The sequence below is a fragment of the Uloborus diversus genome, chromosome 6 (assembly GCF_026930045.1).
Source record: "Uloborus diversus isolate 005 chromosome 6, Udiv.v.3.1, whole genome shotgun sequence".
Classification (NCBI taxonomy): domain Eukaryota; kingdom Metazoa; phylum Arthropoda; class Arachnida; order Araneae; family Uloboridae; genus Uloborus; species Uloborus diversus.
Genome location: NC_072736.1, coordinates 151,839,212 through 151,865,274, shown reverse-complemented (window position 1 = coordinate 151,865,274; position 26,063 = coordinate 151,839,212). Strand labels below are relative to the sequence as shown.

At 31.2% G+C, this 26,063-nt stretch overlaps 1 protein-coding gene across 1 annotated transcript in view; it reads left to right on the top strand.

Annotated features, from left to right (window-relative positions):
• Window positions 1-26,063, top strand: part of LOC129225151 (semaphorin-1A-like) — a 694,730-nt gene that overhangs the window by 563,270 nt on the left and 105,397 nt on the right. The window contains exon 5 of the mRNA XM_054859712.1: window positions 2,602-2,664. Coding sequence (XP_054715687.1) covers window positions 2,602-2,664 — 63 coding nt within the window. The remainder of the gene's footprint in view (window positions 1-2,601; window positions 2,665-26,063) is intronic.

The window sequence follows — 26,063 nt, the reverse complement described above, 5'->3', positions numbered from 1 at the left end:
GCATAATTAGTCGCACATCCTAAATGTACCAAAATATGAGGCCGGTGAATGATAAACTTACACTTCAATCAGTAAACATTACTAAAGAAACATTTTTCATATGCTGAAAAGAGTTAAGAACGTTGAATGTGAAAAAATAAGAAAGGACAGACGATAAATGTCCGAATAGAGCAACCAATTTTAAACTAATTAAAAATGAAATTCTAGATGGAAACGTTGTTTTAAGATTTGGACAGCAGCCAAAAAAATCTCTTTTGACACAATTATTAGATTTTTATTTGCTCACCCATATGCAAAATGGCAACAGGAAAGAAATAAAAATTCCTGAATAGCGTTATGTTAATTAACGTTTTAATTAATATCTCCACTAATTAAAGTCGTACAATTATGAGATTGGTCCTATTGTTTTCTTTGGAAAATTTCGAATTGATCGGTATCTCGTTTGACTCCCGATTCGCAGTGGTTCTCGAGAAGATCGATCTTCAGACAGACAGACAGACGGACGCGAACAGATTTTAATATTATAGTGGATAGTGGATGGGTAATTTCAGAAGACCAAACAATATTTGTTTGCTAGTCATGTTGATTTTCGGCAATATGTGAAGCAGAATTAAATAGCCTGTCAATATCCCACTGTGATTCATATTTTAGCTTGGGTTCGTAAAAGAATAAGTACTCTGCAAAAAAAAAAAAAAAACAATCAAAGTTTGTTTTTGGAATGCTTTATATGAATTAAGGAACTTTGCATACAGTTGAAGAAATCGACGAGATTCTTTGGTAACCACAATAAACTTAAAAACTTGAGAAGCCATGATAACTGCTAAAAATGCTTAAACAGAAAAACATCAAATATTAAGTTAATTGACACGTTCTTAATTAAAAAAGTTACAGTATTATTTTAGTAACAAAGTTTCTCCAAGATAAGATAAACTTAAAAACTTGAGAAGCCATGAAAATGTATAATGCTGCCTTAATTGCTACTAATACTCGTAGAAAAAACCATCAAATATTAACCCAATTGAATCATTCTTAGTAAAAATGTTTCAATTATTTTTTTAAGACTTCTCAAGTTTATGTGAATATTATATTACTTAATTTACAGTTGGATTAATTTCATCTATTGACATGTATTGCAAACAAATACAATTGGAAATAACTAACGTGACATTCCTAAATGTAATAATAAATAAATATTTTAAAACGGTTACGTAGTTTGAGAGTATTTATTACATAAAAAAATCTTCATAAGTTATCTTTTTTAAGAGAAAGAGTTCGAATTTTCTGTTATAAAAAAACCATATGAGAAACCATAAATTGTAATTCACTTTTTGTGTTGAACCTCTCTATCCTTTTTTTTTATTTTAAAGCCCTTCATTTTTTGAGTACTGATGTATTCCTTTCTCGTTCGCTTTCTTCTATGCGTTCTGGAAACTCTGGAAAAGTTTTAAAAGCAATACTCAGTTACATGTCATTCTTTGCTTGGCTAGAATTTGCAGGCGTCACAAAGTTGAAAATAAAAAAAACCCGTTCAGCTGTCGGAGCAAAAGATGAAATGCGAATGTTTTTTTTTTTCTTTTATTTTTGGCAACATTTTTAGTTTTCGTGAAAATGTTTCCAGGTGCGGCTCAAATCTAAATTTCTATTCTTAACGGTTTGTTTTCATACAATACTCTTGCTTTCATAATTGTTCTCCGAACTTCGTTTTTCTTTGATTTTCTCCATTGAATTTTTGCTTTTGGAAGTGTAATAAATGCGAGACTTTTGGTTTCACTTCGTTTCGCCGCTGCCTTAGAATAAGATGAAATGTGAATAATATTTTATTTTTGATATTTTGGAGGCAATTTTCATCCAAAAAAATATTTTCTAGAACACCTTAAGTCTATATTCTACTACAAATAGTTTCTTTTCTTTTTTTTTTCTTCAGGTGTTTTTTGTGTATTTTTTTTTTTTTTTGTAATTTGTTTTAAACCTCAATTCTTCCTTGGTGATTTTTTGAAAACTTTTATTGTTTATCATAAGTGATTTTTTTTTTTTTTTGGTAGTTCAAAATATCTAAAACCTGTATTATTGGTTAGCACAAGATGTACTTTTCAAAAAAATTAACGCGATTTTACTGTTGTATTAAAGCGCCATCTACGTACACATAAAAGCCTGTTAGTTTAGAGATCGTGGAAGTCTACGTTTCCGTGTGGCTGAAACCATGCTCTACTCGTATGAATTTACAAGTTTATTACAACAAACTCTGAATTTTAATGTCTTATTGTGTTGTAACATTGTATGATTTGCATAGTAGCTTTAACAAATTACTAAGAAACGTGTTGATAAAAGTACACAAAACTCAAATTGCTTCGCAAAAATTAACACGGAGATTTTGATGATGGCTATTTTTAACAACTATTTTGAACAATTATGTTGATATTCTTCTTGATTTTGATAAACTTCAATCTCTCATAACTGTTCAACGGAGGAAGAATATGTGACTTTTTTATGAAAAAACAATGTAATATTCATAAATAAATTTTGTTAGTACAAACTATTCAGGGTTTTGATGCACCGAAATTGAAATTTTGTCTCCTAACTTTGCAATTTTTACTTTTTCAGAGGTTGGAATGGTACTCAACAAATGATGACATAAGTATGTGCAGACTGAAAGGAAAATCAGAGGTAAGCCGGGATTCTTTGAACAAAATCTCATCAATTTCACTTTTATTAAATATAGACAATACATCGTATCAAGTGTGCACCCCTCCCCCCCCCCCCCCCTTCTCAAAAAAAAAATTCGTTTAAAAAATATGTCGTTCTTCAGTGACGGACTAAGACATGTGCGTAACTGAGCCAAAAAAAAAGTTTAAATTTTGTCTTTGGAAATCTACAAAATTTAATCGCATTATGTAGAAGTAGATTCCATATTCTTCATAGAGTAAGTCGGGGTACGAGTCCCACGTAAGCAGAAACTTTTCCTAAACATCTTTTGTTCACGAAAAATAAGATATAATATCTCCTGCCTTTCTTAATTGAGGCCCAGATGCTGTGTAAAATATATCATGACTAAAAACTACAAAATTCTTTTTTTTTTTTTTTTGCAAAAAAAAATAACAAAAAAATACAGCTTTGTAGCTAATTACCTTAACACACAGACAATTCACACGGAGTTAAAAGTCCACTTAGGGTAACATAATCAAACTTATTATAATGAGCAAAAAGTTTATAAAATTAACTAAATTAATGCAAGTCAATACAAATCATTCTTGATATGAACAGCGAAATAAAAAGTCAAAATTTTATTTTATCAAAACCAAAATGTAAAAAGCTTTAAAAACCGTTGAAAAATGTAACTTTCTTTTCATTTTGCTTTAAAGCTGTAATTGCCTCTAAAAATTCGCCGAAAATGGCTGTAGTGTATGTGTAAAACTTCTTCCTACACAAATGCTCTTGAAAAAGTCGATAAAGGTGTACTCTGTTGCTGAAATCGTGAACTACAGTTACTGGGGTGGTTTACCTGGTGGGGCGGGACTTAATCTCAAGTTCAAGCAATGAAACAAGGACATAACATATTTGGATTACTTGTTGGCACTTATTTTGAAAGAACTGTTATATCTATTTAAGTAGAATTTCCCCTACTGCATGTTAACGAAGTTTGATGATATTTTTGTAAACCGAAGCGTTTAATCAAAATTAAGTTAAGAGGATACCTAGTTAGTTATAGAAATTAAATTTAAGGCTTGTTTTAATGACTACTATAGGTCGAAAACCACTTTTTCAGTCGTAACTGATAGCATAACTTCGTAAGTGTGAACGTAGATGAGAGTCTAGCGTTGATATTTGCAAAAACTTCGAATGATGATTGAAACTATCACATTTGAATATGGGCATTTTTGCGCAAAAACTAGGTATAATTTCATACATAACTTTAAAATTTATAACTTAAAAGTAAGTGTTCTAGCCAGTGCTTCGTCGCTCGTGAATGTTATGTTCCCCCCAATCACCACATCCGGTTAAGCCCTAACCAGGGTTAGTGCGGTGGTAATTGGTGGGTTTCATTAACCCTTTCAGACGTGGCGTCCGGTATACCGGACATGAAATTTAAACAGCTGCTAATCATTTATTAATTGAATAAATTACGCGATTTTTTTCGTATTTAACTCTTTACAGTCCCTTATTATCTGGGCAACATTTTTTCATTTTGGGATTGACAACATTAAGAAATAGGGATTGGGAGAGAATGGGACTGGCTCATTTTCCCAACCACGGATTCTCGTCGCAAAAGCGAGGTTTTTTTTCTGATTTTTTAAAAATATATGATCTTTTATTAATCATTTCAAATGCTTATATTATGTTTTGTTATTGTTTAGAGAATATTTTACAAAGACGTTTGTTTGATATTTCATCGTTTTTTTATCTGAAATATGTATTTCAATAACAAATGTCCAGAGTATTGGACGTGTCATAACTCTTCTAATTTTTCGCCTACAAGTTTGAAATTTTGTCTATAAGATATTCTTTACCATAGTACTCTGTGTGTATGTGTGTATATTCCGTATACAAATCCATAGTTTACGTCGGATCTCGACCAAATTTGGCAGGGAGGTACTCGGGCGCCCGAAAAGGAACGTAGGGGGTTTTCAAAAGCCAAAAAAGAGCCGAACTGTTCGAATTTTAATTTAAGGGTCCGAAAATGGCATTAAATGGCTCTTTCTACCCGAAATAATTATCCGATTTCTTTGATTCAGGTCCCATTCGAAAGCCCGCGAAAAACACCCATAGAGTTCCTTCATTTCCTTCCAATTTCAAAAAAAAAAAAAAAAGGCTGTAAAATCACCGGGAAAGAATGACAAAGCAATGCTAAGCCTAATGGAACATAAATTTTAAATCGGAAAATTAGCGTATGCGCCATCTCATTTTAAATTAGCGTTCAGAAGGTTGCCACTTTTTTTCTCATCTTTGACGAAATAATTTTGTTTTTGTTTTGAGCTAAAATTTTCTCCTTTTGATAATTATTTGGCGATTTATCTTCTTTCTTTTTCTTTAAAATTTTTGGTGTTGAGTTTAATTTATTCAGGAATTTTTTATTTGCATTTTACTTTCTTTAAGAATGATTATTTTGCCGGGAAATTGTACACATTTTTTTTTAAATCTAACTGAAGCCTGATTGTTGAACATGCATCACTTGACATAACTTTTATTTTGAAGGTAGACCGTGCAAAGCCGGGCAATGAAACTAGTAATAAATAACTTAAAAGTACTTATTCACAATGTAGTAACTTAGTGAAATAGTATGTTAAAATTATGTTCCTCTCAAGATTAAGTTAAATTATAAAAACGTTTTATTTGACAAATATTTTTTTATTTATTTATTTTTTTTAGACCTAAAAATTCTAGAAAGAGAATATAGAATGGAAAAGCAAACATTTCAAGGAAAAAATCCGTTAGCGCGTAAAATCTGAGGAAAAGAAAAAGCGTGGAAATATATTCTCTATCAGAATCGTATCTTCTATATTACTCTGATGTATTATGTATCGCTGTATACTTAGAGCATCCTATGGAAATAGAGATTTGATCGGTAAATAGAACGCTAGGCTCTTGCGTTAAAATGCATTTTTGAACGGAACTTTTCTTTTCTGGTTATATATTTTTTTTTCGTTTGTATAAACGTAGAAAAATATTTTGGAGAAGTTTCTTTTCTTTCGCTTTGTGCTGTTATTAGACTTGCAACGTTCATTTTTCTTTCGCTTAGGAATGGTAGAGTCTCGGAAGAAAACGTCAACGTAATTTTTTTTCCTCTCTCTCTTTGCTCAGCCTACTCCAGTCTTTTTTACCACTGCCTTCGAAGTTTCATATTTATTGTTTACCATTGCTATGCAAATAAGGCATCCGAGCGCATTTCATTTTATTCGTCACGGTTGCTTTATACGGATACGGCATTAAAATGACATCTAGCGGAGGACAGAGATAAAATTCTAATGATTTTGGAATCAACCCGCATTTTGGAGCCTCTTCTTTCAAAATTCCGTCCTTTTTACTTTGCCATTTAATGCTTCGAGGAGATTTATCTTTCCAGCGCCCATCTGTCAGAAGAGCCCACATTTTGATTTAATGTGAGCGGTTCTGGTAGCATTTTATACCGCAATTGGAAGCACGTGATGCCGGAAAAAACCGATAAGTGCTAATGGTTGTTGATGCTCTTAACAAACTGGCTTATTTGTCACACACAGATTGCTTGGGTTGCAAAGCGGGAACCACAAAATTTTTCAAAGTAAACCTTTTATTGAAACGTTTTAGAAGTTATATTTTGATAATACGCTAAAGAAATACGCAAAACTACAATACAGGCGTCACTCGTATAACACGGTTAATTCCTTCCCTGTAGTATCGAAACCATGTTATACGAGACTTTTTTAAAAATAACTTTTTAACTTATTTTTCACACTTATTAATCATGTACATATTAAAAATCATGTCAATATGTATCCTGTTGTATCGTAACCGTGTTTCGTATTACCGTGTTATACGAGACTTAGAAACAATGTAAATCAAGGGATGTGTAGCGTGTTATATCAAAACCAAGTTTCATAAAAGCAAACTAAAAACTTATTAGAGCTGTCTAACATTTACAGAATGTATTAGACAAAAATGAAATTCCGTCTTTTTTAAGCATAACATTCGAGGTATATCAAAACGTGAAGTATTAAATTAAAGTCTCGTACCGTGTAATATCGAAACCGTGTTATAATAATCGCAAATTTGGTACCGTGTAATATCGAAACCGTGTTGCAGAAGTACCGTATTATACAAGGGACGCCTGTACGCGAATTTAAAATAATTTCTTTTAAAGTGAATATGAAAATTAAATTTGGATTTAAATTTTGCCTCAAATTATCAGCATTTTTTTCTACGAAAATTACATCTTTATAACTACTGGTTGGCATCAGATGCAATAAATGTTAAAAGGGTTAACGTTTATATTTAGGGTAACCGGGTATGGTAATATTTATAGCAGTAATTGCATCACGTGATATTGTCTAAAACAGTGGTTACCAACCTTTGGCCCTCGGGTCACATCCATTCCGTGAAGCTGATTTATGTGGCTCATTTATTTGTTCAATGTTACAAATCTAAAAGCACGATTAGTGACAATGTCACAAATTTGTAGCCAAATATTCTGTAAATGGTTTCTGAAAAACAGCCATTAAATAAAATGAGCATCAAGTATTTGATAACAACTATTATTGGTCTGCAACTGTTTTTCAGTATTACAAAATTATGGTGTCAGAAAAATTCGCATTTTGATTTAATACAATATTGCAGGCAGTTGTGGTAACATTTTTGACCACAAATTGCAGTACGTGAAATGGGCTGAAATGATGAGTGCAAGAGGTGAGGGTGTCGGGTTGACACTCGAAATAAACTCTCGTATACTTTACACATAGCCTATTTAAATTGTAGACCAGGTAGCACGAAATTTCCCGAATAATCTCTTTTCTTTTAACATTTTAATTCAAATAATTGTGAATGTCTTTGCTAACTATAGTATCAAGCGATATGTTGCTATTTACGTAACATGCACATTTGAAATATTGTATACAAATCGAAATAGAAGCTTCAAAGATGTGCTTAGAACTTGATTTTCATCTTATAATTAAAAGTTTACTATTGCAAATAGCATATAGCAAATTAAAAAAAAAGTATAATAAATAATTAAAAAAAAAAGCCATAATCCCCAAAATCTATAACTTAGTTTTTAGGAAAAAAAAGTTTTTTTCTGTTGATAGTAAAACTAACATTAATGTTTTAATACTGCGAACCACTGTCTCCAGTATAGTATTTGTGGCATGTACAATATAATGCCGTCAATGCATCAGTAAATAAAGGAGAGGGAAGAAATTTCCGTGGGATTACTAAGCTTCTTATAAGCTCGAGCTGATTTGCCCGCCATTTTTATGTCATCTTGTCCGCTTGGTCGTATTGACAATGTGCTGGACACAATTCGTAAGCTTTCTCTTCAAACAAAAAGTGTCTGGTGGTTTGGTTTTCTGCAAGTAATTGCTACAATACTTCCAAAATAAAAGATATTTAAGAAGCGCCACCTGATGACACAAAAGTAAAAACCAATAAATTACTGAAGGTTGAAATTCAGTATTGCCACGAGTTTTTAGTCAGTTTAAAATAGTCATATTAAGTCTGTTTATTGAAGTTATGTACATCAGTTATGCACCTCAACGCTTAGTTATGCACCTCCCAACTTGACAACAATCAAGTCTAAGATCGTATGTTTGAATTGAGAAAAATATGTATTATAATCAAAAACACGAATTTCATTTTTTAGCACATATTACGTTGCTTAATAGACAGCTTAAAAATAGTTTCAGTTATTAATTGATTCTTCTCTTTTCTTTTCTTTTTTTTTCTTTTTTGTCAATCACTGCCTGATTTCATAGAACCAATGAAGCGTGCAGTTTTCATATTTTTGCAAAGATGAAAATGGATACAATATTATCAAAAACTATGAAAATAGGCCAAAAACGATTATCTAAAAAATAATTGTTATCTGAAGACCCATTTCACAAAGAACCGACATTTTGCCCCCTTCCTGGCAGTTAATATATTTGATTAAAAAATAGAGATTTAAAAAGTAATAAACAGAAGTTTTTTTTCTTAAGAAATCAAATACGTCTGCTATTTCTTAAGCAAAAAAAAAAAAAAAAAACTAATACAATTTTAAATTGTTTATTTTAATGAGTTAGCTGTCATATGCAGTAACAATCTCTGTTTTTCTGAGGAATGTTCCCTATACTCAACCAAATAATCACTATATCTGCATTTGAATTTTGAAGAATCTGCAACAAAATTTAGAAAATGAATTTTTAATGACTAAATGCCATGTCAGACAAGCAATTTTCCATTATGTATTCTTTATTATAAGATATTATTCTGAACTTAGATACTTAAAAAGTAGCCAAAAAATTTTGTGAAACTAATTAAGTGCTTCTGATCAATTACTTGAAACTGCAATCTATTTTTAGCAAATAATTATTGAAATGATAGAGTGAGTAAATTGAGCATCAACAATTTGAGTTTACATAACCTTAATAGATCGTTTTTATCTAAATATTTTCAAACTTTGTATGAATAAGATTCCAATTCGTCATAAAACTAACTTGACGAACACAACACAAATGTTGTAATATAAAACTTAACTGGACACATTTCGTAACATAAAACTAGTGTAAAGTTAAATTTAAAGTTCACTAACATACCAGTTTAGATATTAAAGAAATTGTGTTTTTGAAATTTGAATTTTTAAAATTGTACAGAAATTTGAAATTGTTTCTTTAACTCTTTAAAATGTCATGCTATTTTAAATTGTTATTGCTTAAACGATCACTTTTGTGACTTTTAACATGCTCACTATATTGTAAAGTGTTGGTTGAATATTAGATTTAAATTTTACTATACGTCATCGTTATTTACTTAATTTGATTCAAATACTAAAATAAGTATAGTCAAGCTAACCAAGCGAGTAAGCTTGTTAAGATTGGTTTTCTTTAACTGAATAAGGAACTTTAACTACAACAAATCCATTAAATTCCATTTATGTAATTAACTAGTGGTACCCGCACGGCTTTGCCCGTAGTAGAAAATTAAAAGGTTTTTTGGTTCTCCTGTATATTTACAAATGTATGGTGAATTTCTCGCCAATTGGCTTGCCCATGTTACGGTTCCGCGGTGTGATAACTTGGTGATTTACCCGTCCATCTTATGATAATTTTTCTCGGGAAAATGTTCTTAAATTTGGAATAGAAAAAGAACAAAATCGAATTTTCAAAAATTCGCTTCGAGGTGCACACCCTATGCTACAAACTAACTTTGCGCCAAATTTCATGAAAATCGGCCGAACGGTCTAGGCGCTATGCGCGTCTCAGAGATCAAGACATCCAGACAGAGAGACATCCAGAGAGACTTTCAGCTTTATTATTAGTAAAGATTGAAAAAAAAAAAAAAAATAAAGGAACGTTGTTTAAAAAATCCATTAAATTCATTTTACGCAAAAAACAAAAGTGAAGCAATAATACACTCCCGACTTAATTATTGCGAAACATATCATTTTTTGGAATATTTATAAGCAATTAAAATACACTTAGTTACAATAGAAGTAAATATTAAAAAACGGATCTTTCATAAAAGAAGTTTTAATTACTATAAGAAAAAAAAAGAGGAATTACCATAATACATGCTTTGACATTTTAATTAGTAATTCTTTTTGGATAAGGGAACAAACCAATTTCTTCAAATGTTCATTTTTCCATTGTAACCTTATTTTTTTTAACGTCTATGTATTCGTAATTTTGATCTGTAATTAAATCAAAATAAAATTTTCTGTGCAAAAAAAAAAAAAAATAAATAAATAAAAAAAATAAAAGTAAAGCGAATCAAAATAAAATAATCGAAGAAGTATTGCTAAATGAGTAAAAGTTTTAAAGAAATGTTTTGAAGAATTACTTCAGAATTCAAAATTTTGATATTTTCCTTTATTTTCAAGTAAAGTTAACTAATCCTTTTTAAGTCCAATTCCCGAGAAAGCAGGAACTTTTTATTATTAGTTCCTCTCTAGTGCTACCTGAAATGAAAAACAAAGCTTCATGCAGAGATTAAGTTTTGAAAAGAGAAAAATTAGTTAAAGTTGATTTAGAAATTTTTTATATATCTTGAATAAAAATATTACTTTTTTTTTTCTAGTGGAAAACTAACTATTATGTAACGTTTTGTTTCTTAAATATTGAAGTCAATGGTTATGTGTGTGTGCGCGACTTTTTATCAGATGCTTGCAGCACATAACAGCGCAATTAAATAATAAACATTTTTATATCATTGCTGTGCACGCACACATCCACACACAATTCTCAAAAAAATTAGAAATAAGATTTTCTTGTTCCACGTAGTTCAACGGCCATGCATAACATCATTTGATTTTAGTTATTGCAATACATATGTTTCATTGGAAATAATAATGGTAAGTATTTAAATTTAATATTATCTTGGATTTTATGTATCTTTCGTGATATTTTTATTTCATAGTAAAGCAAACTTTTCTTGGTGCTGAATTGAATTCATTTACTACAACGAATATTTCAGTAATGACTCCGGGAATAAAGTAAAAACGAATAATGTGCATAAGTAAAGACATTTCGAGTGTTAAAAAACCAATGCCGACGATAATTTCATATTTAAATGATCTGTTAATCATAATGAGTTTCAACTGGCTATAAGATATGAATTTATTCTCTCTACTTTATTTTTGCTCCAAATTCAATCTCTGAATTAAGACAAAAATTTGAAATTTTTAAAAATTACAATTTTTTAAAAATAATATTTACATGTTTTACTAACTTAAGGGGGTGTGGGACACATTTTGAATTTTTTTTTAATTAAATTATTTAAAGTTTTGATTTTCGTTTTTTTTTTTTTTTTTGTTCTGATTCACCATGGATTCAATAAGCAAAATCATAAATTAAATATTATTTAAAAAAATTGTTTAAATTTAATTTTTTTAAATGGAGTTGCTTTAAAGTACTATAACGCAAAATATTTTTGGTCAATTTTCAATTTTTTTCAAAATATCATGCACAAATATTTAAGCTTTAATTTTTATTCGGCGATTTAAAAAATATTAATTCAATAAAAAATAAAAAAATATTTGAAGAAAAATTTCAGAAAATTCGAAGGTACTTTTTTGAAAAAATCATAGTTTCTGCAGTATACGTTTTTTTTTTTTAATTCGCCGAATAAAAATTAAAGTAAACTGTTTGAAAAAGATATGTTCCAAATTTCATTACTTTATCGGTTCCTGACTCATAAGAGTTTGAATGCAAGAAATTGGGAAACATTGCATCATGAAGGAAAACGCGTTTCAAGTTTGAAAGTTAAATGCAATTTCAGTTAAATGCATGCAAAAGAGCTAATTACATCTTTCGTTCTAATTAAGATAGAAACAAGATTCAAACGTCATTTTAAACAGAGGAAAACGGAGTAGTTTTTAAAATGATTAAAAAAATGGCAACATTTTCCTAGTCTTATTTTTTGTCGTATTTAATTGAACAAGATAGCGTACATAATATGTAAACTCTATTTCACGTAGTCATTAAACTCACACCTCTTTGTTAAAGGAAAATGGTTGGCTTCTATGCGATCAATTTTCGCGTGCTTAGTAGGAAAACATTTTTCAAGAAAAGTACAATCTTATATCGTGTATTACATGTGTTTTTATCTTAGAGCAGGAATTAAAATGCAGGGAGCAAGTCTAGTAATTGACTTAGCAAAAGGCTGACCCAAAGACTCTAAGTCGCGTGGTTCAAAAACGACGAATGAGCGGCACGTTTTGCGTGAAACAAAAGAAAGAGCCCTGATTTCTTCCAATGCTTTGCTTTAAAATTTATCACGTGATTTAGGGTCTTGGTTTCATGAATAAAAGTCTTCACTCCCTCCATTTTATCTCTTCTCAATGGTTTTAATCTATTTATTTTTCTGAGCTTAATATTCAAATGAAGTATTTCTGGGAGGAATGGATTGTAGTTGGGAAATTCCATCGTAACCGAGTAACAGCCACAGAATGAAAAATGACTTTGATGCTTCAGAAAAGCTGTCTGTATTTATTTAATTGGTAATAATGCGTTGCATATGAAAACAGGAATAGGGTGAATGTAGTTAAGCAAAAATTTTAAAGTGATCAATTATCAACACCTAAACATACACGTAATAGAATATCACAAATTGCCATTGTTTCGACGTATATTTATATTTGTTCCTATGAGTAAAACAGTTTATTCTTTTATGTACTTAATGAGGCAAAAGTTCAAAAGTAATTATCTCACAACATTTTTTCAGTTTCGTGTAGTTATAATAATGAAAAGGAAATTGGCATGATCATTACCATTCGATTCACGACGGACAAACAATTAAACAATTGCGCCAATTGAAGTTTATGTACTTTTTTAAATTTCAAGTCACTGAAATAAAACGGACATGCGTAAGAACTTAAAGCAGCATTGCTTAAGATGAGGCACATGGGCCGTATGTGGTTCGCATAGTTTAGCGATCCAGTAGAAACGAGCTGATGTGTGCATCACATAACTTCCTTTTACTCCAATTTAATGATAATAGCGCCTCGGAGTAAGCAAAGAAACACTTTAAATATTTTTACCCCAAGTTTGTTGTTAACTGAAGCAAAGAAAACGTTTTATACAGATAAAGTTTCTCGACATTGGCAGTCTTAATGTGATTCAATGGTTAACTCTCTAAATATGGCCAAATAGAAACCATATTAAAAAAAAAAAAAAAGCTCCACTTTTGTCGCTAAGTTGGCGACCAAAAGCTTGGCGATATATTGCCAAGTGCTTGCCAAGTTATAACACCACTTGAGTTTACATTGAAACTAACAATGATTTTACCCCAAAAAGGTGTAACAGACCCCCTTTGGAACATCCCAATGCAACTAAAAGGAGTGGTGCAAACCTAGACCCCAATAGGAGTTTACGTACCAAATTTCAACTTTCTAGGACATACCATTTTTGAGTTATGCGAGATACATACACACATACAAACATCGCACATACATACGGACGTCACGAGAAAACTCGTTATAATTAACTCGGGGATCGTCAGAATGGATACTTCGGGTGTCTATACGCTTTTAGGAATATATCCACTAGTGGTCGGGTAGGAAAAAAAAAAAAACTCAATATTCATTCGGGGGGGGGGGGGGGGGGGGGCGGGGAAGCAAAATGGCGATAAAGGCCGATTTTTGAGTGAATTTTTTTTCGCGGGTACAATACTTCCTTTTTTGTAAAAAGAAGTAAAAAGGTCAAGTAAAAAATCCACATGAAAATGATGATGATGATTATTTTTTTTTTTTTTTGCAAATTAGCCTTCTCTAAAACAAAAAGCTACATACGCTATAATAACATTTCATTTAACGTTTACAACTACTTCGGAAGCATTATTGGAAGACAGATAAAGAAGTTAATTTGTAGGCTCACTTCAATCACTAAAGATTTGCTGGCGTCATTTCCATGAACAGGCAAGGAAAAGTAAGAGAAATGAACCACGGAGGAAAAAAAGAGTAAAACAAGTAGTGTCTTTAGGAAGGGAATCCGAAATTTATTCTTGTTAGACTCAGTTGAGCTACTGCTTTGTTTGCGTACAACAAAACTATGTTCTTTAAAGATCTCTGTTCTCCCCCCTCAGCGGATCTTAGTTTTCTTTGGGAAATTTACAGCTTGCAATATGCTGTAAATCACCGCTTCGTTTTCGAGCGCAATTGGGGAAGAGGTACAAGAAACTATTATAAATCTTTCCCAAGCATTGCTAGTTAGGGACAACGAGAGTTTATTCCTGCTGTGTTTGTTCTAGGTAAATCACCTGAGATATAAAATGTCAGAAATGGGCTTCCCTGAAAATGATGCGAGTTGTATAAATCTGCTGTTTAATACGGTTGGGATTTTACGATAGGAGAATGTAAAGAAAGCATTCCTAGAGTCTTTCAAAACAGCAAACATTGAGCTACAGTGGGCCGGTATTATTAAGTGGCAATCACTTTTAATTGCCAAGATTTTTGTCAATAACGGTTGTTACTTGATGCATTTCTTGGTGGAAGCTGATTCCTTTAGCTAAAAGGTCATTTGATGCTTAGAAAACTTTATGAATGAATAATTATTACAAATGGAATTCTAGAATATTGTAAGGAAAAAAACGCAGCAGCTAGTAATTTTTTTATTATATTTTCACATATTTGTCAAATTAAAACGTAATCTCGTAGTCAAATTAAAACCGTACAGAAAATTCTAGGATAGCATACCTAACTAACTAAAGTAGTTTGCAAAACAGTTCGGTTACAAAAGTACACAGAATAAGTAACATATAGCACATAGCGACAGACAGTTTTACAATGACGTCACAGTTCACTAGTTTACAAAAGAACAGAATTGAGTACATGAAATACACCGCCAGCTCAGTCATTCTAGCCGAGGAATGCAATTTTGTGCTTATTAGCACCCATCAGCCCTATAGGGCATGATGCCGGGCTGATGAGAGCTAATAAGCACGAAACTGCAGTTCTCGGCTGGAAAGACTGAGCTGGCGGTGTATTCATGTATTTCTGCCTTTGCCCTGGCTATAGGGCGGTAACTTACTGAAATTACCATGCCTTGCCTTCAATCTTTGAGTTGAACCGAACCATTGCGTCAGTAACTCGTCTTGTCTGTGCTAATTCTATATTATCTACCAGTTTGTTTGGCACTCTTTGCCTCCTTAAGAGGTTTTTCCACCTCCAGCTCAGTCACTTCCTATGATGCGTGCTAATAAGCACGAAACTGCAGTCCTCGGCTGGAATGACTGAGCTGGCGGTGTATTTCATGTATTTCTGCCTTAGCCATGGCTATAGGGCGGTAACTAATTGAAAACAGAATTGAGTTGTCACATTGTGAGACATTTATGACATGGTTTATATGAGTTCATTGCAACGTCGTAGTAGTTGACTGATCCCACTGGGACTTTGTGAAGTCTTTTCACTGCACCGTGTTTAGTGACGTCACCAAGGACTGACATTCTTGAGTTTCTGATATCTGTTGATGAGTTTTCAGGGACCTGTAATGGCCAACACGCATTTTTCACATAAGGGTCTTTTTGTCTCAGTGATATTGGGATGTATTCTAATGGTTAGTGCTGTAGTAGCTCTAGACGACATGACCTTTATCCTTGGAATGTGATGAAATTAGCCACAAAAATTGCTCTATGTGGCGGATAACAAATAGTAATCCTAAAGTAACATGATATAGGGAGCGGATTTAGGAATAATATTTTTTTCTAAAAGGTCAAGATCGAAGTACTTCAGTTGTCTTTTAGGGTGTTCATTTGCCTATATTTTAGAGCAGTGCACTTATTCCATTATAGCCCTGCATTACTAAAGTGAGAGAGCACACTCTTTAATAGAGTTTTGTTAAACTCCAATTTTTTTGGTGAACAAATTTTTAAGTGATAAATAAAATATACGAGTTAATTTTTCAGTTGTTTATACTAGACGATCGATTTAGAAATAATGGTATTCAGTGCATAAGCATTACTGAACTTTACTCAAGAGGCGAGAATAAAAGACTCGCAGATGGGGAGTAATACAGAAATTGGGAGAAAAAGTATGCTTTAATGTATGGACAGTAAGTATTAACCCTTTCAGACGTAGCGTCCGGAATACCGGACATTAACTTTAAACAGCCACTAATTATTTATTAATTGAATAAATTACTCGATTTTTTCGTAGTTGACGTTTTACAGTCTGCTTATTATTATCTGTACAAGAATTTTTCATTTTGGGATTAACAACATAAAGAAATAGGGATTGGAAGAATGGTATTGGCTCATTTTCCCAACCACGGATTCTCGTCGCAAAAGCGAGTGTTTTTTTATGACTTTAAAAAATATATATAATCTTGTATTAATCATTTCAAATGCTTATATTATGTTTTATTATTGTTTAGAGAATATTTTACAAACAGAATTTTTTGATGTTTCATCGTTTTATTATCTGAAATATGTATCTCTATAACATATGTCCGGATTATTGGACAACTCATAACTCTTTTAATTCCTCACCTATAAACTTGAAATTTTGTCTATAAGATACTCTTTACCATAGTACACTGTCTACCAAATAAAAACACTTTTGGATAAGTATTTCAAAATTCCGTCTGAAAGGGTTAAACACACCCGCAATTTCGGGGAGTCACGGTTGGGTCAGTTGTCCCCTTTTCTTGACTATGAAAAAATAATTCTTTTGCATATTAGTGGGCTTGCTTTGTTTTCCGATAAAATTTGCATTGAGTCTCCACCTTTGTCCTCCTCTTCAGAAAATTTGAAATGGTGGGACTGATTTTAAAACGTCTACTATAAATTGCTCTTTTGAAATATCATATAATACAGTTTTATAAGAAAACAATTCACATGCTGTTTAAAATACAAAAGCATTAAAGGAATATCCGGATTGTAATTTTTTAAGACTTGTTTTAAAAATGAGTTCTGAAAATTGACCTTTCAAAGTTGCAACAGAATCTGATTATGTAGAACCATAAGCTATCCTAGTCATTAAATCCAACCTTAGTAAAAATCTATGTGTTCTCTGAAAAAGTATCTTTAATAATTTCAAAAAATGCATATTTAACGATCAATATTTTATTCACAACTGCATATTTAAACAAAAAAAAATGTTTTACATTTTTTATTACTGTTCACAATTTCTGCAAAGAGGCAAACCTATCATCTTTTGTTGAACTACTTTTATGATTTTAATCAAATCAATTATTTCCCATCTTTTAATTTTTTATGCGTTTCAGAAAAAAAAAACGTTGAACATAATCCAATTAATATTTTATGTTCTTTGCCTTTCTTACTAAATTAATTACAATTTATTTTAGATTCATAAAATTGACCTTCCTTTTTTACGGCTGCGGTTTAATATCGCCATCTGTTGGCAAGTTAAAGTAGCTAATGATTTTTGTGGAAACTGCTCAGTTTATCGTTACAGTTTGACCTCTTCGAAATACCGAAACGATCTTGGCTTAATATTATAAATTTGAACAAGAAGTTCCGTGCAAAACTAAACGAACCTACTTTCCCGTATACCAATATTGACTTTCTAGTATCTGATCAATATTCTCAAATATTTTACCTGGTGTTGACCTGATTTAACGAAATTAAATATGCATGCTCATCCGAAGAAATAAAAGCATACAAGATAAGAAAACGAACAAATACAGTAGTAGCACTTTAGAAACAATTCTGCTATATTTTTTTACATTAAAAAAATAAATGCTTTGAAATAGAAAAAAAAATAATAAAAAGCTCATTAAAATAAATACGTCTCATCAAAAAAAAAGAGAGAGAGAGACAGAAACCATTTGTTTTGCCCCTGTTGCTGAAAAATATTTTTAAAAATGAATAAATATACTTTCAAAATAAAATAAACAGCAAAAAAATGTCATTTAAAAGAAAAATTTTCGCTACTAAAAAAATCGTCTGTGCATACCATTGTATAAGAAACATAAAGGACTCAAAATTTCTCCGACAGAAACTGAATATATAAATAAAAATTTAAGGGTGAAAAAAAAAACAAATATGATCAGCAATAAATATTTCACTGTAGAAAAAACCATGGCAGCGGAGTCGGAACAATCTCGTTTTGGGGTAAAAAAAGTGGGAGTCGGAAGTGGAAGGTTTTTAATTCAAACACTTGGAATCGGTCATTTTCCCTTTGAGTCCGCAACCATACCAATGTTTACAGAGTCGGAGCCGGACTTATTTTGTCAAAAAAGAGTCGAAGTCGAAGACTTTAAATTTCCACGTGCCGGAGTTAGTCTTTAACCGTCCATGTCTAATTTTTTTCCAAACGTACAGAGTCAGAGCCGGAGTTGGAATCCAACTAATGTTTAGGTACAGGCGTCGGATTCGGAGTAGACTGCTCTAAAATTCCAGGCGATGAAATCGGAAATTGATCAGCAAGAGTTATTTCTAACAAAATTTGTTTCAAATAAATCCGCCTCTAAGTATATTGACTTTTAGTTTCGCCGTAGGCGCTAATGTTAAGGGATTTCAACAGTTCAAAATTGAAAGGAAAAATGTTCAAATCAAAAAGATATTTGCTCTTCATGCCGTTCTTCAAAAAAAAATTTCTACAAAGTTCACTCGGAGCAAATTCGCCTCTACGTTCGTTATTGATATTTGCCTTGAACTTCCCGTAGGTGACAACGCTAAATTTTTTCGAACTGTGAAAAATGGGATGAAAAATTGTTCAAATCAAAAAATAAAATATGTGAATTCGAGATCTTTTAATTAAAAAAAAAAGTTTGAATTGTACTATTATACTCATTAGTTATTAGAGGGGGGGGGGTCAGACGGGGGGACAGACTGACAGGCATTTTTACCTATCTCAATACCTTACTTTCCAATTTTTATTTTTTCGATATTTATTTAATTTTATTTATTTTTGACTTTTAGCGATATTTTTAAGATGCATTCAGCTTTCTTTCATGCTTTTTTCTTCTTTCTCTGTCTTTTACTGAAAAATTAGGCTAAAAAGGAAATAAATAAATAATTTTTATTTAGTTATTTAACTTATTTATGAACTATTTTACTTACACCTTCATTTTATTTATGAAAATCAAAATGAAAAGTTATTCTCTTTTTTTTTATTTAACAAGAAAGAAAGAACATATGCTTGTCTATATATTAAGGCATTTTATGAATTATTACAGTGGGGAAAACGCGTGATGAACCGTAAAAAAATATCTTATTTCGAGGAAATATGCTGTTAAAAATGTAGCCGGATTATATATGTAACCCTTTCAGAAACAATCTTTTTTTTTTAATTGTTTCAAAATCGAATTTTATTTTCATATCAATATCGATACGAAAAAACGCACCCTTGCTCATATAACCAGAGTTCTGGACTCGGAAATTCCCTTAGTCGACTCTTCATCCCCAATGGTAGGTCACTGTGACCTTCCAAAAACTTCCTTATTCTGGGGCTGCCGAGTCGGAAGGAAAATGACCGACTCTGCAGCCCAAATGGGAGGTCAGTTTGACCTTCCGAAAACTTCCTTATTCGGCAAATTTTGTCTGACGATTCGGCAAATTTGGAGGCAATGTTGAAATATGCAATTTTTTAATGTCCGAATGTCCCTTTTCGTTACATATAAGTAGGTGTGCATGCCCTTATTTTTTATCAGGCGAAATTTGGGGTTCCATTCGGTAAATTGAAAATTCACCCCCCCCCCTCCTCCATCCGCATATAACTAGCGAAATATGTGAAGAACTGGCTGAAATTATCTCTACCAAAGTTCATATGGATTTTGGGCAGTACGCCAATTTTTTTTTCTGAAAGAAACATGGGAAATATCGTAAAATAACTGCGAGAATAAATGTAAGCTCTCCTAGCTGTTCGGATTTTTTCGTTGAATATCTTAAGCCTGCTTCATACAAAAAAGATTCTCAATTGCGAGATAGCTATTCATCATTACGAAAGCTGAGAAAGAGGGTTTTATCAATGACAATATACTAAATCATTTTTTGGTTTTGTATGAGGGAAAGTAATGTTGGATGACAACAATGGGATTCTTTCTGCGGCTATCAAAATGCTTACATTTAGTTTATTTTGACAAAAAAAAATAAAGAAATAAATAAAAGACGTTAATATTGACATATTTTCAAGGAAGTGGATTTTTTTTCCAATAAGCCACAAAAGTGGCGCTGTATGTATGGTGTTGTAGAAATAAATTCAATTTTTATCATTACAAAATTTTTTCACCCATCATCGCGTCCCTATACTTAAATACGGATGGAAAAATACAAATTTGCTTTTTTGTGGAAAAAGAAAAAGGTAGTTTTTTTGGTACTAGCAGAGCAACTTGTTTTCAAACAAACACGTAATCTTTTTTCTTTTTCTTTTTTTTTTTTTTTTTTTTTGAAGCGAATGCAAGATAGTAATATAAGATTTTGAAACGTTCAATGAAAATCAGAACAGAAACAACCAATTAAACTACCGATTAAACTTTTCTTCGCAATAGTATACTTTTCACCACAGTTCAAACGTTATCAAAAGTTAATTAAATTTGTTTTTATGTCCAAGAATCCCCGGAGCATTTGACGTTTGTGCATTATAAAACATTTACACGTTAAGCATAATTGAACAATTACACGTTAAGCATTATTAAACACTAGCAAACACACCCAGCGTAGTCTAGGTCAGTAATAGTATTAATAAACAATTTATACTTTCCTTTATTTATTTTTATTTGTGCCCTGCTATTTTCCGAGTTAATAAAAACAATTTTTTTATTAAAAAAAGTGTAATTTTAGTAAAAAAACTATCTTTTATCCACATCGATATTTTTCGTTGAAGAAGAAAATCGAAAAATTTTAATTAAAAAAATCGAAAACGCGTGATTTATAAATTAATTATTTTTTAAAGGAGATGGGTAATAAATGCTCAATCTTCTCGCCCGCACCCGAGACTTTATGGTTGATGGCCCAGCGCTTTACTGACTGACATATTCGGGCAACAATAGTTCGAGCTATTGATACAACAAAAAATGCATTATGATTATTATTGATTTAATTTCAATTTATTGCTGCGCCACTCCTATTACTCATAGCGTGATGTTACATAGCCTATAGCCTTCCTTAATAAGTGGACTATTCAACAACAAAAAAAAAAAAAAAAAAGGGGGAAAAAAAGGAATTTTTTTATTCGAATCAGTAGTTCCTGAGATTAGCGCGTTCAAACAAACTCTTCAGCTTTGAGTTTTACTATAGATTATATAGACGCATCATCGTGTGTCAAAATGCGCATTATGTATCTTTTCAATTGTTTCTTTTAAGACTTTCAACGAAAAATATAAGTTTTTTTTAAAACTCAATGTTTAACTCAAAAACCCATTTCTGCGCAATTTAGGTAAATGTTTAATTTATGGTACATATTAGAAAATGGAGAATAAAAAAATCGGGAAAAGTAAAAAGAATTACTTTCTAAACGTTGTAAATTAACTGATTTAAGACGCGAGCTGGATTGTTTTCTTCGTTTAGTTTGAATACAAGTAGCCCTTGTCAGCGTTAAAAACATATATTTGTATATTGTAAATGCACTTATTTTCCCAAAACTGAAGATATCGTCTTTATCACAAATTTTATGTAAACAAAAAAAGAAAAGATATATATAAAATAAAAATTCACAATTAAGACGGGCATAAAAAAAATCACAAAAATAAAAAACTCCTGAAAATGAGTTCTTTTATAGTAATTTAATTTTTTTGTTTATTTTGACATTTTATCTTCTGAAATCAAAAATATATTAAATATATTTTTTCCTATCTCTGCTTATATATATATATATATATATATATATATATATATATATAATATATATATATATATATATATATATATATATATATATATATATATATATATATATATATATATATATATATATATATAAATAATTCGGGAAAATAAAAAAAAACTCAAATTATAAAAAATTTTAGTGCGTTTTGAAAATTTTGCATTTAAAGAAACAACAATTCTTAAAAAAGAAAAAGTAACAACAACAATGCTAGCAAACACTTTTGGCGCATCATTTTACATCTGTTTGACGCCTTCGTTTTGTTGTTTATTTGTATTTTAAGAATCAGTCAAATTCTTTAGAGCCATTATTCAAATAAAATAAGAACATACATCATACAGGTCATGAGCTTTAAGATTTCAAGAATACATCCAAGAAAAATCTTGGCTGAAATCCATTTCTACGTAGATTCATAAATCAGTAGGATTTACGTCAACCCCAGGCAACATAGCGGAAGATCGCGTTGGTTACAAAAAAAAAAAAAAAAAAATCTTGCAACAAATCTGCGATTTTTTTTTCAAGTGTTATCCTTAATACTCATCTTTTAAGATTACATTGTGGTGTCACCACCATATATAAGCTCTTTTAGTATCCTTCCGCTGGAGAAGTTAAGTGATCTGCTCCAACGTGTCATATTCCTCCACACAAATGGTACTCCAACTATGTTTCTAAAAATAAACTAAAAAAGAAAAAAATGGAGAAAATCCCACCCAGCCTTCACAACCCTTTGCCAAACGACTTCTCATGAGGAGGGAGACTATATACAAAAGGAATACACTGCCAGTGAAAAATCTTCTACGTTTTTTCTAATATTTTGCAGATTTTTTTCTTGCGTCGATCCATTTATCAAATTATAAGGTGCCTGTGGACTTCTTGGAAATAGTTTCTTTGCTTTTGTTATTTCCTCCTCGCTCTCAGACGTTCTTTCCATAACATTTCTGTTTTGTTTGTTTATAACTCTGAAACCCCCGCCAGCATATTTTGCAGGTTAAATTCTTGTTCGCACGGCAGTAACAGAATGACTTGTTGGCTTTTATCACTTTTCATTGTCAGCTGGGAGCTATTAGTCTTCATAAGGTGGAGTCTTTTGTTAGTTTCCTCCGATATAAACCACAGAAACTTCATTTTTGGTTGCTTCAGTTACTTTTAAAACCAAAGTGGTACGAGTTCCATTTCTCAGGATTTGCTTTATGTGTTACTTCAGATCCAAGTTAAAGATCCAGCAAGGTTTTTCAATCCACGAATTTTCTCAAGCCAACAAATAAGTGGTTAAGTACCGCAAATAAGGTACATTATTATTTTAAATTTTAGTTTAAGTCAAACTGATGCATGTAAAGTTAATCTTTAATGCCAGAAATAAATATCGAAACCAAAGTTGTACGAGTTAAAAAAATTTACCTGATTGATGTAGAAAAAATAGCATGACGCAGGGTTACGAATGCTGTTGCAAATAATTTACATTTTCAGAAACGGGTTCAGCATGAAAGTAAATTTTTCATGGCGTGTTGGCATATGGAAATCACATTACAAATAGTTCAGGTGCATACTAATTTTTGTAAGGAGATGGTTTTACAAAAGCAGACTTTCTCAACGAAACCAGAGTGTGAGTAATTACTTTTAAGCATTGATTGCATGTGTTTTAGCGTGTTACCGGGAGGGGGAGGGGCATATGTATTTAAACTCGAGATAGCAGATCAATGATCATTATTTAAAGCAGATACCATGAGCTATCTAAAATTGTCCTCAAGACATTAGACCGAAATAGATCTAAATCCAAATTTTTCGAATTTAGTAAAATCTCTGCAGATTGGATTACTTTGTTCAATGGTAAATCACATGTGGTGAAACATCTGAAAAAAAAAACTTGTTTATAAAATCTCCCTTTGTTTCTTAAACAACGCCTGTTGCAACAACACATCTTCAAAAAATGTCATCTTTGCGGTTGATGTTGCTACCAGACTTCTTCTATGATATGAATAAATCATCAGTAAGCAAAGTACTCACTATTTATCTTAATCCACTATTTAATGGGTCTTCTCATACGGTGTGAAACATTATAATTATTCACGACATAATAACAGTAATTAATTTGACATTATCCGGAATTGTTAAATTCTGGTTTTGTCGACTAATTATATTCCTTTTTTTATGTTTCAGTGTTCGCATTTCACCTTTAAATGATGTATTACATACAGACTGATGTCATATTATAGGCATGTTTATGATTTAGACCAGTGGTTCTCAACATTTTTGAGCACATCAGTCCCCCCCCCCCCTCTAAAAGTTATACGTTACCTATCACCCTCCAACCCACCCCTTTGTTTCTCAGAAAAACCATCAGTTGGCGCCAGTGGATATCTATTTTATTAAAAATATAAATGCCTAATTTTAATTTGAAGTAAAATTTATGTTTTAAAGACATTTTACCCAATTACTCTTGAACTAAAAAATAAAAATAAATACATGCAAGTGTCTAATAAGTCCGGTAATGCCACCCACAGACTGCACCTTCATTGAAATAACCTTTCCCTCCAGCTCGGTTCCAGATTGATGAGTCCTCACACGAACGAAACTAAGGCCTCTGGATTGCATAACCGGGCTGTCGGTGTATTGCATGCTTTTAGAGGAATATTTATATCGAAGCAGGTCATTCTTATCCTAATGAAATCATAAAACATTTCATTTTTTCTTGTCTGTCGTTAGTTTCTTCGAAAATGATGACTTTCTTTGAATATTTTTTTTTCATAAATATTTTCTTTTCGGTTTCTTTACCAACTTGTTACTTTGTTTTTGTTACATCAACTAATAATCTGAACTGCATTAGATTAATATACATAAAAGAAAGTTGCAGCTTTTTTAAAAACGTCTTAAATTTGCTCTCTAGTTCTTTTGGAGAGCATTATATTTCCCACCTTTTTACTTTCTAAATATTATGAAAATAATTAGACATACAATCTTTTGTTTCGTGAATTTCATTTTCTATAAAACCCCTTAATGATGAAAAAAAATAAACAATAACATAAAACTCTGTCTTAGTTAAGTAACTTAAAGTTAGAATATTTTTAAAATCACGTCAAATAAAAATGAATGTTTAACACTATCTCCAGACGAAAAAAAAAGAAAAGACAAGTTTATTATTTCAAAGTCCTTGCTTCACTTGTTAATTATTCATCAATAAATATTTCTTATTTTTGCATTAATTTCTCCGTAAGATACATTTTAATGATCACACTTCTTAATTAAAAAAGCTTTAATTAATTCCCGACTTCTTTCTTTAAAAATGCTCACATATTATTCTCATAAAATGTCTTTTAAAGATCTGCTACAATACTTGACTTACCTCCTACATTACTTAAACCACTACACGTCTCAATTTCATCCTTTTATGTCCCCAAGGCTGCAATTTGTGATAAATATATATTGCAGCGATATATTAGAGTTGCGAATTTTAATGATCAGCAAATAAGTAAGTAAACACACTTATAAATTTATGAAGCTTTGATGACGTATCACAAAAAGCACTTTAAAAAGCTTCTTTTGTTGAAGTTTTTGGGTATCATTACTTTCTGCAAGCCAAATTGAATCTATTTTCTGTTTGGATGCAATGTATGAGGAGGTTAATAATAATGAAAAAAAATGTTTTATTTGTGAAGAATAAGAAATGTGTTAAGATTTTATCTCCACGTAAAGTCGCATATCTTAAAGGCACTTCATTCTAATTAATTCTACCTTATCTGTGTTGTAAACTTTTTTCTTGTTTTTTCTGCGATCAATTATTGTCACACGCAAAAATAAAATTACTCACCGCGCCAAATCACACTATATTTTGCTTCTTTGTTGTTTTAATGCGTTTTTTGTAGCATTTTTTAGCAGAATGAATAGAAATACAAACTATAGAAAGAATAAAAAAACATAGCGTATTTAAGTATCTAATTTGAAGATTTATAAAAAAAAATCAGCTAAAGTTGTGAAATATTATTTTTTAAATTATAGAAATTCATTTTTTTTTTCTTTTTTTTGTAACAAAATGTAGAAAACAACTTCTTGCACTTGATGTTTCTCACTTTGAAATGCGATTAACTTTAAAAAAACACAATGTAACAGAATACAGACAAATCTCGTTACA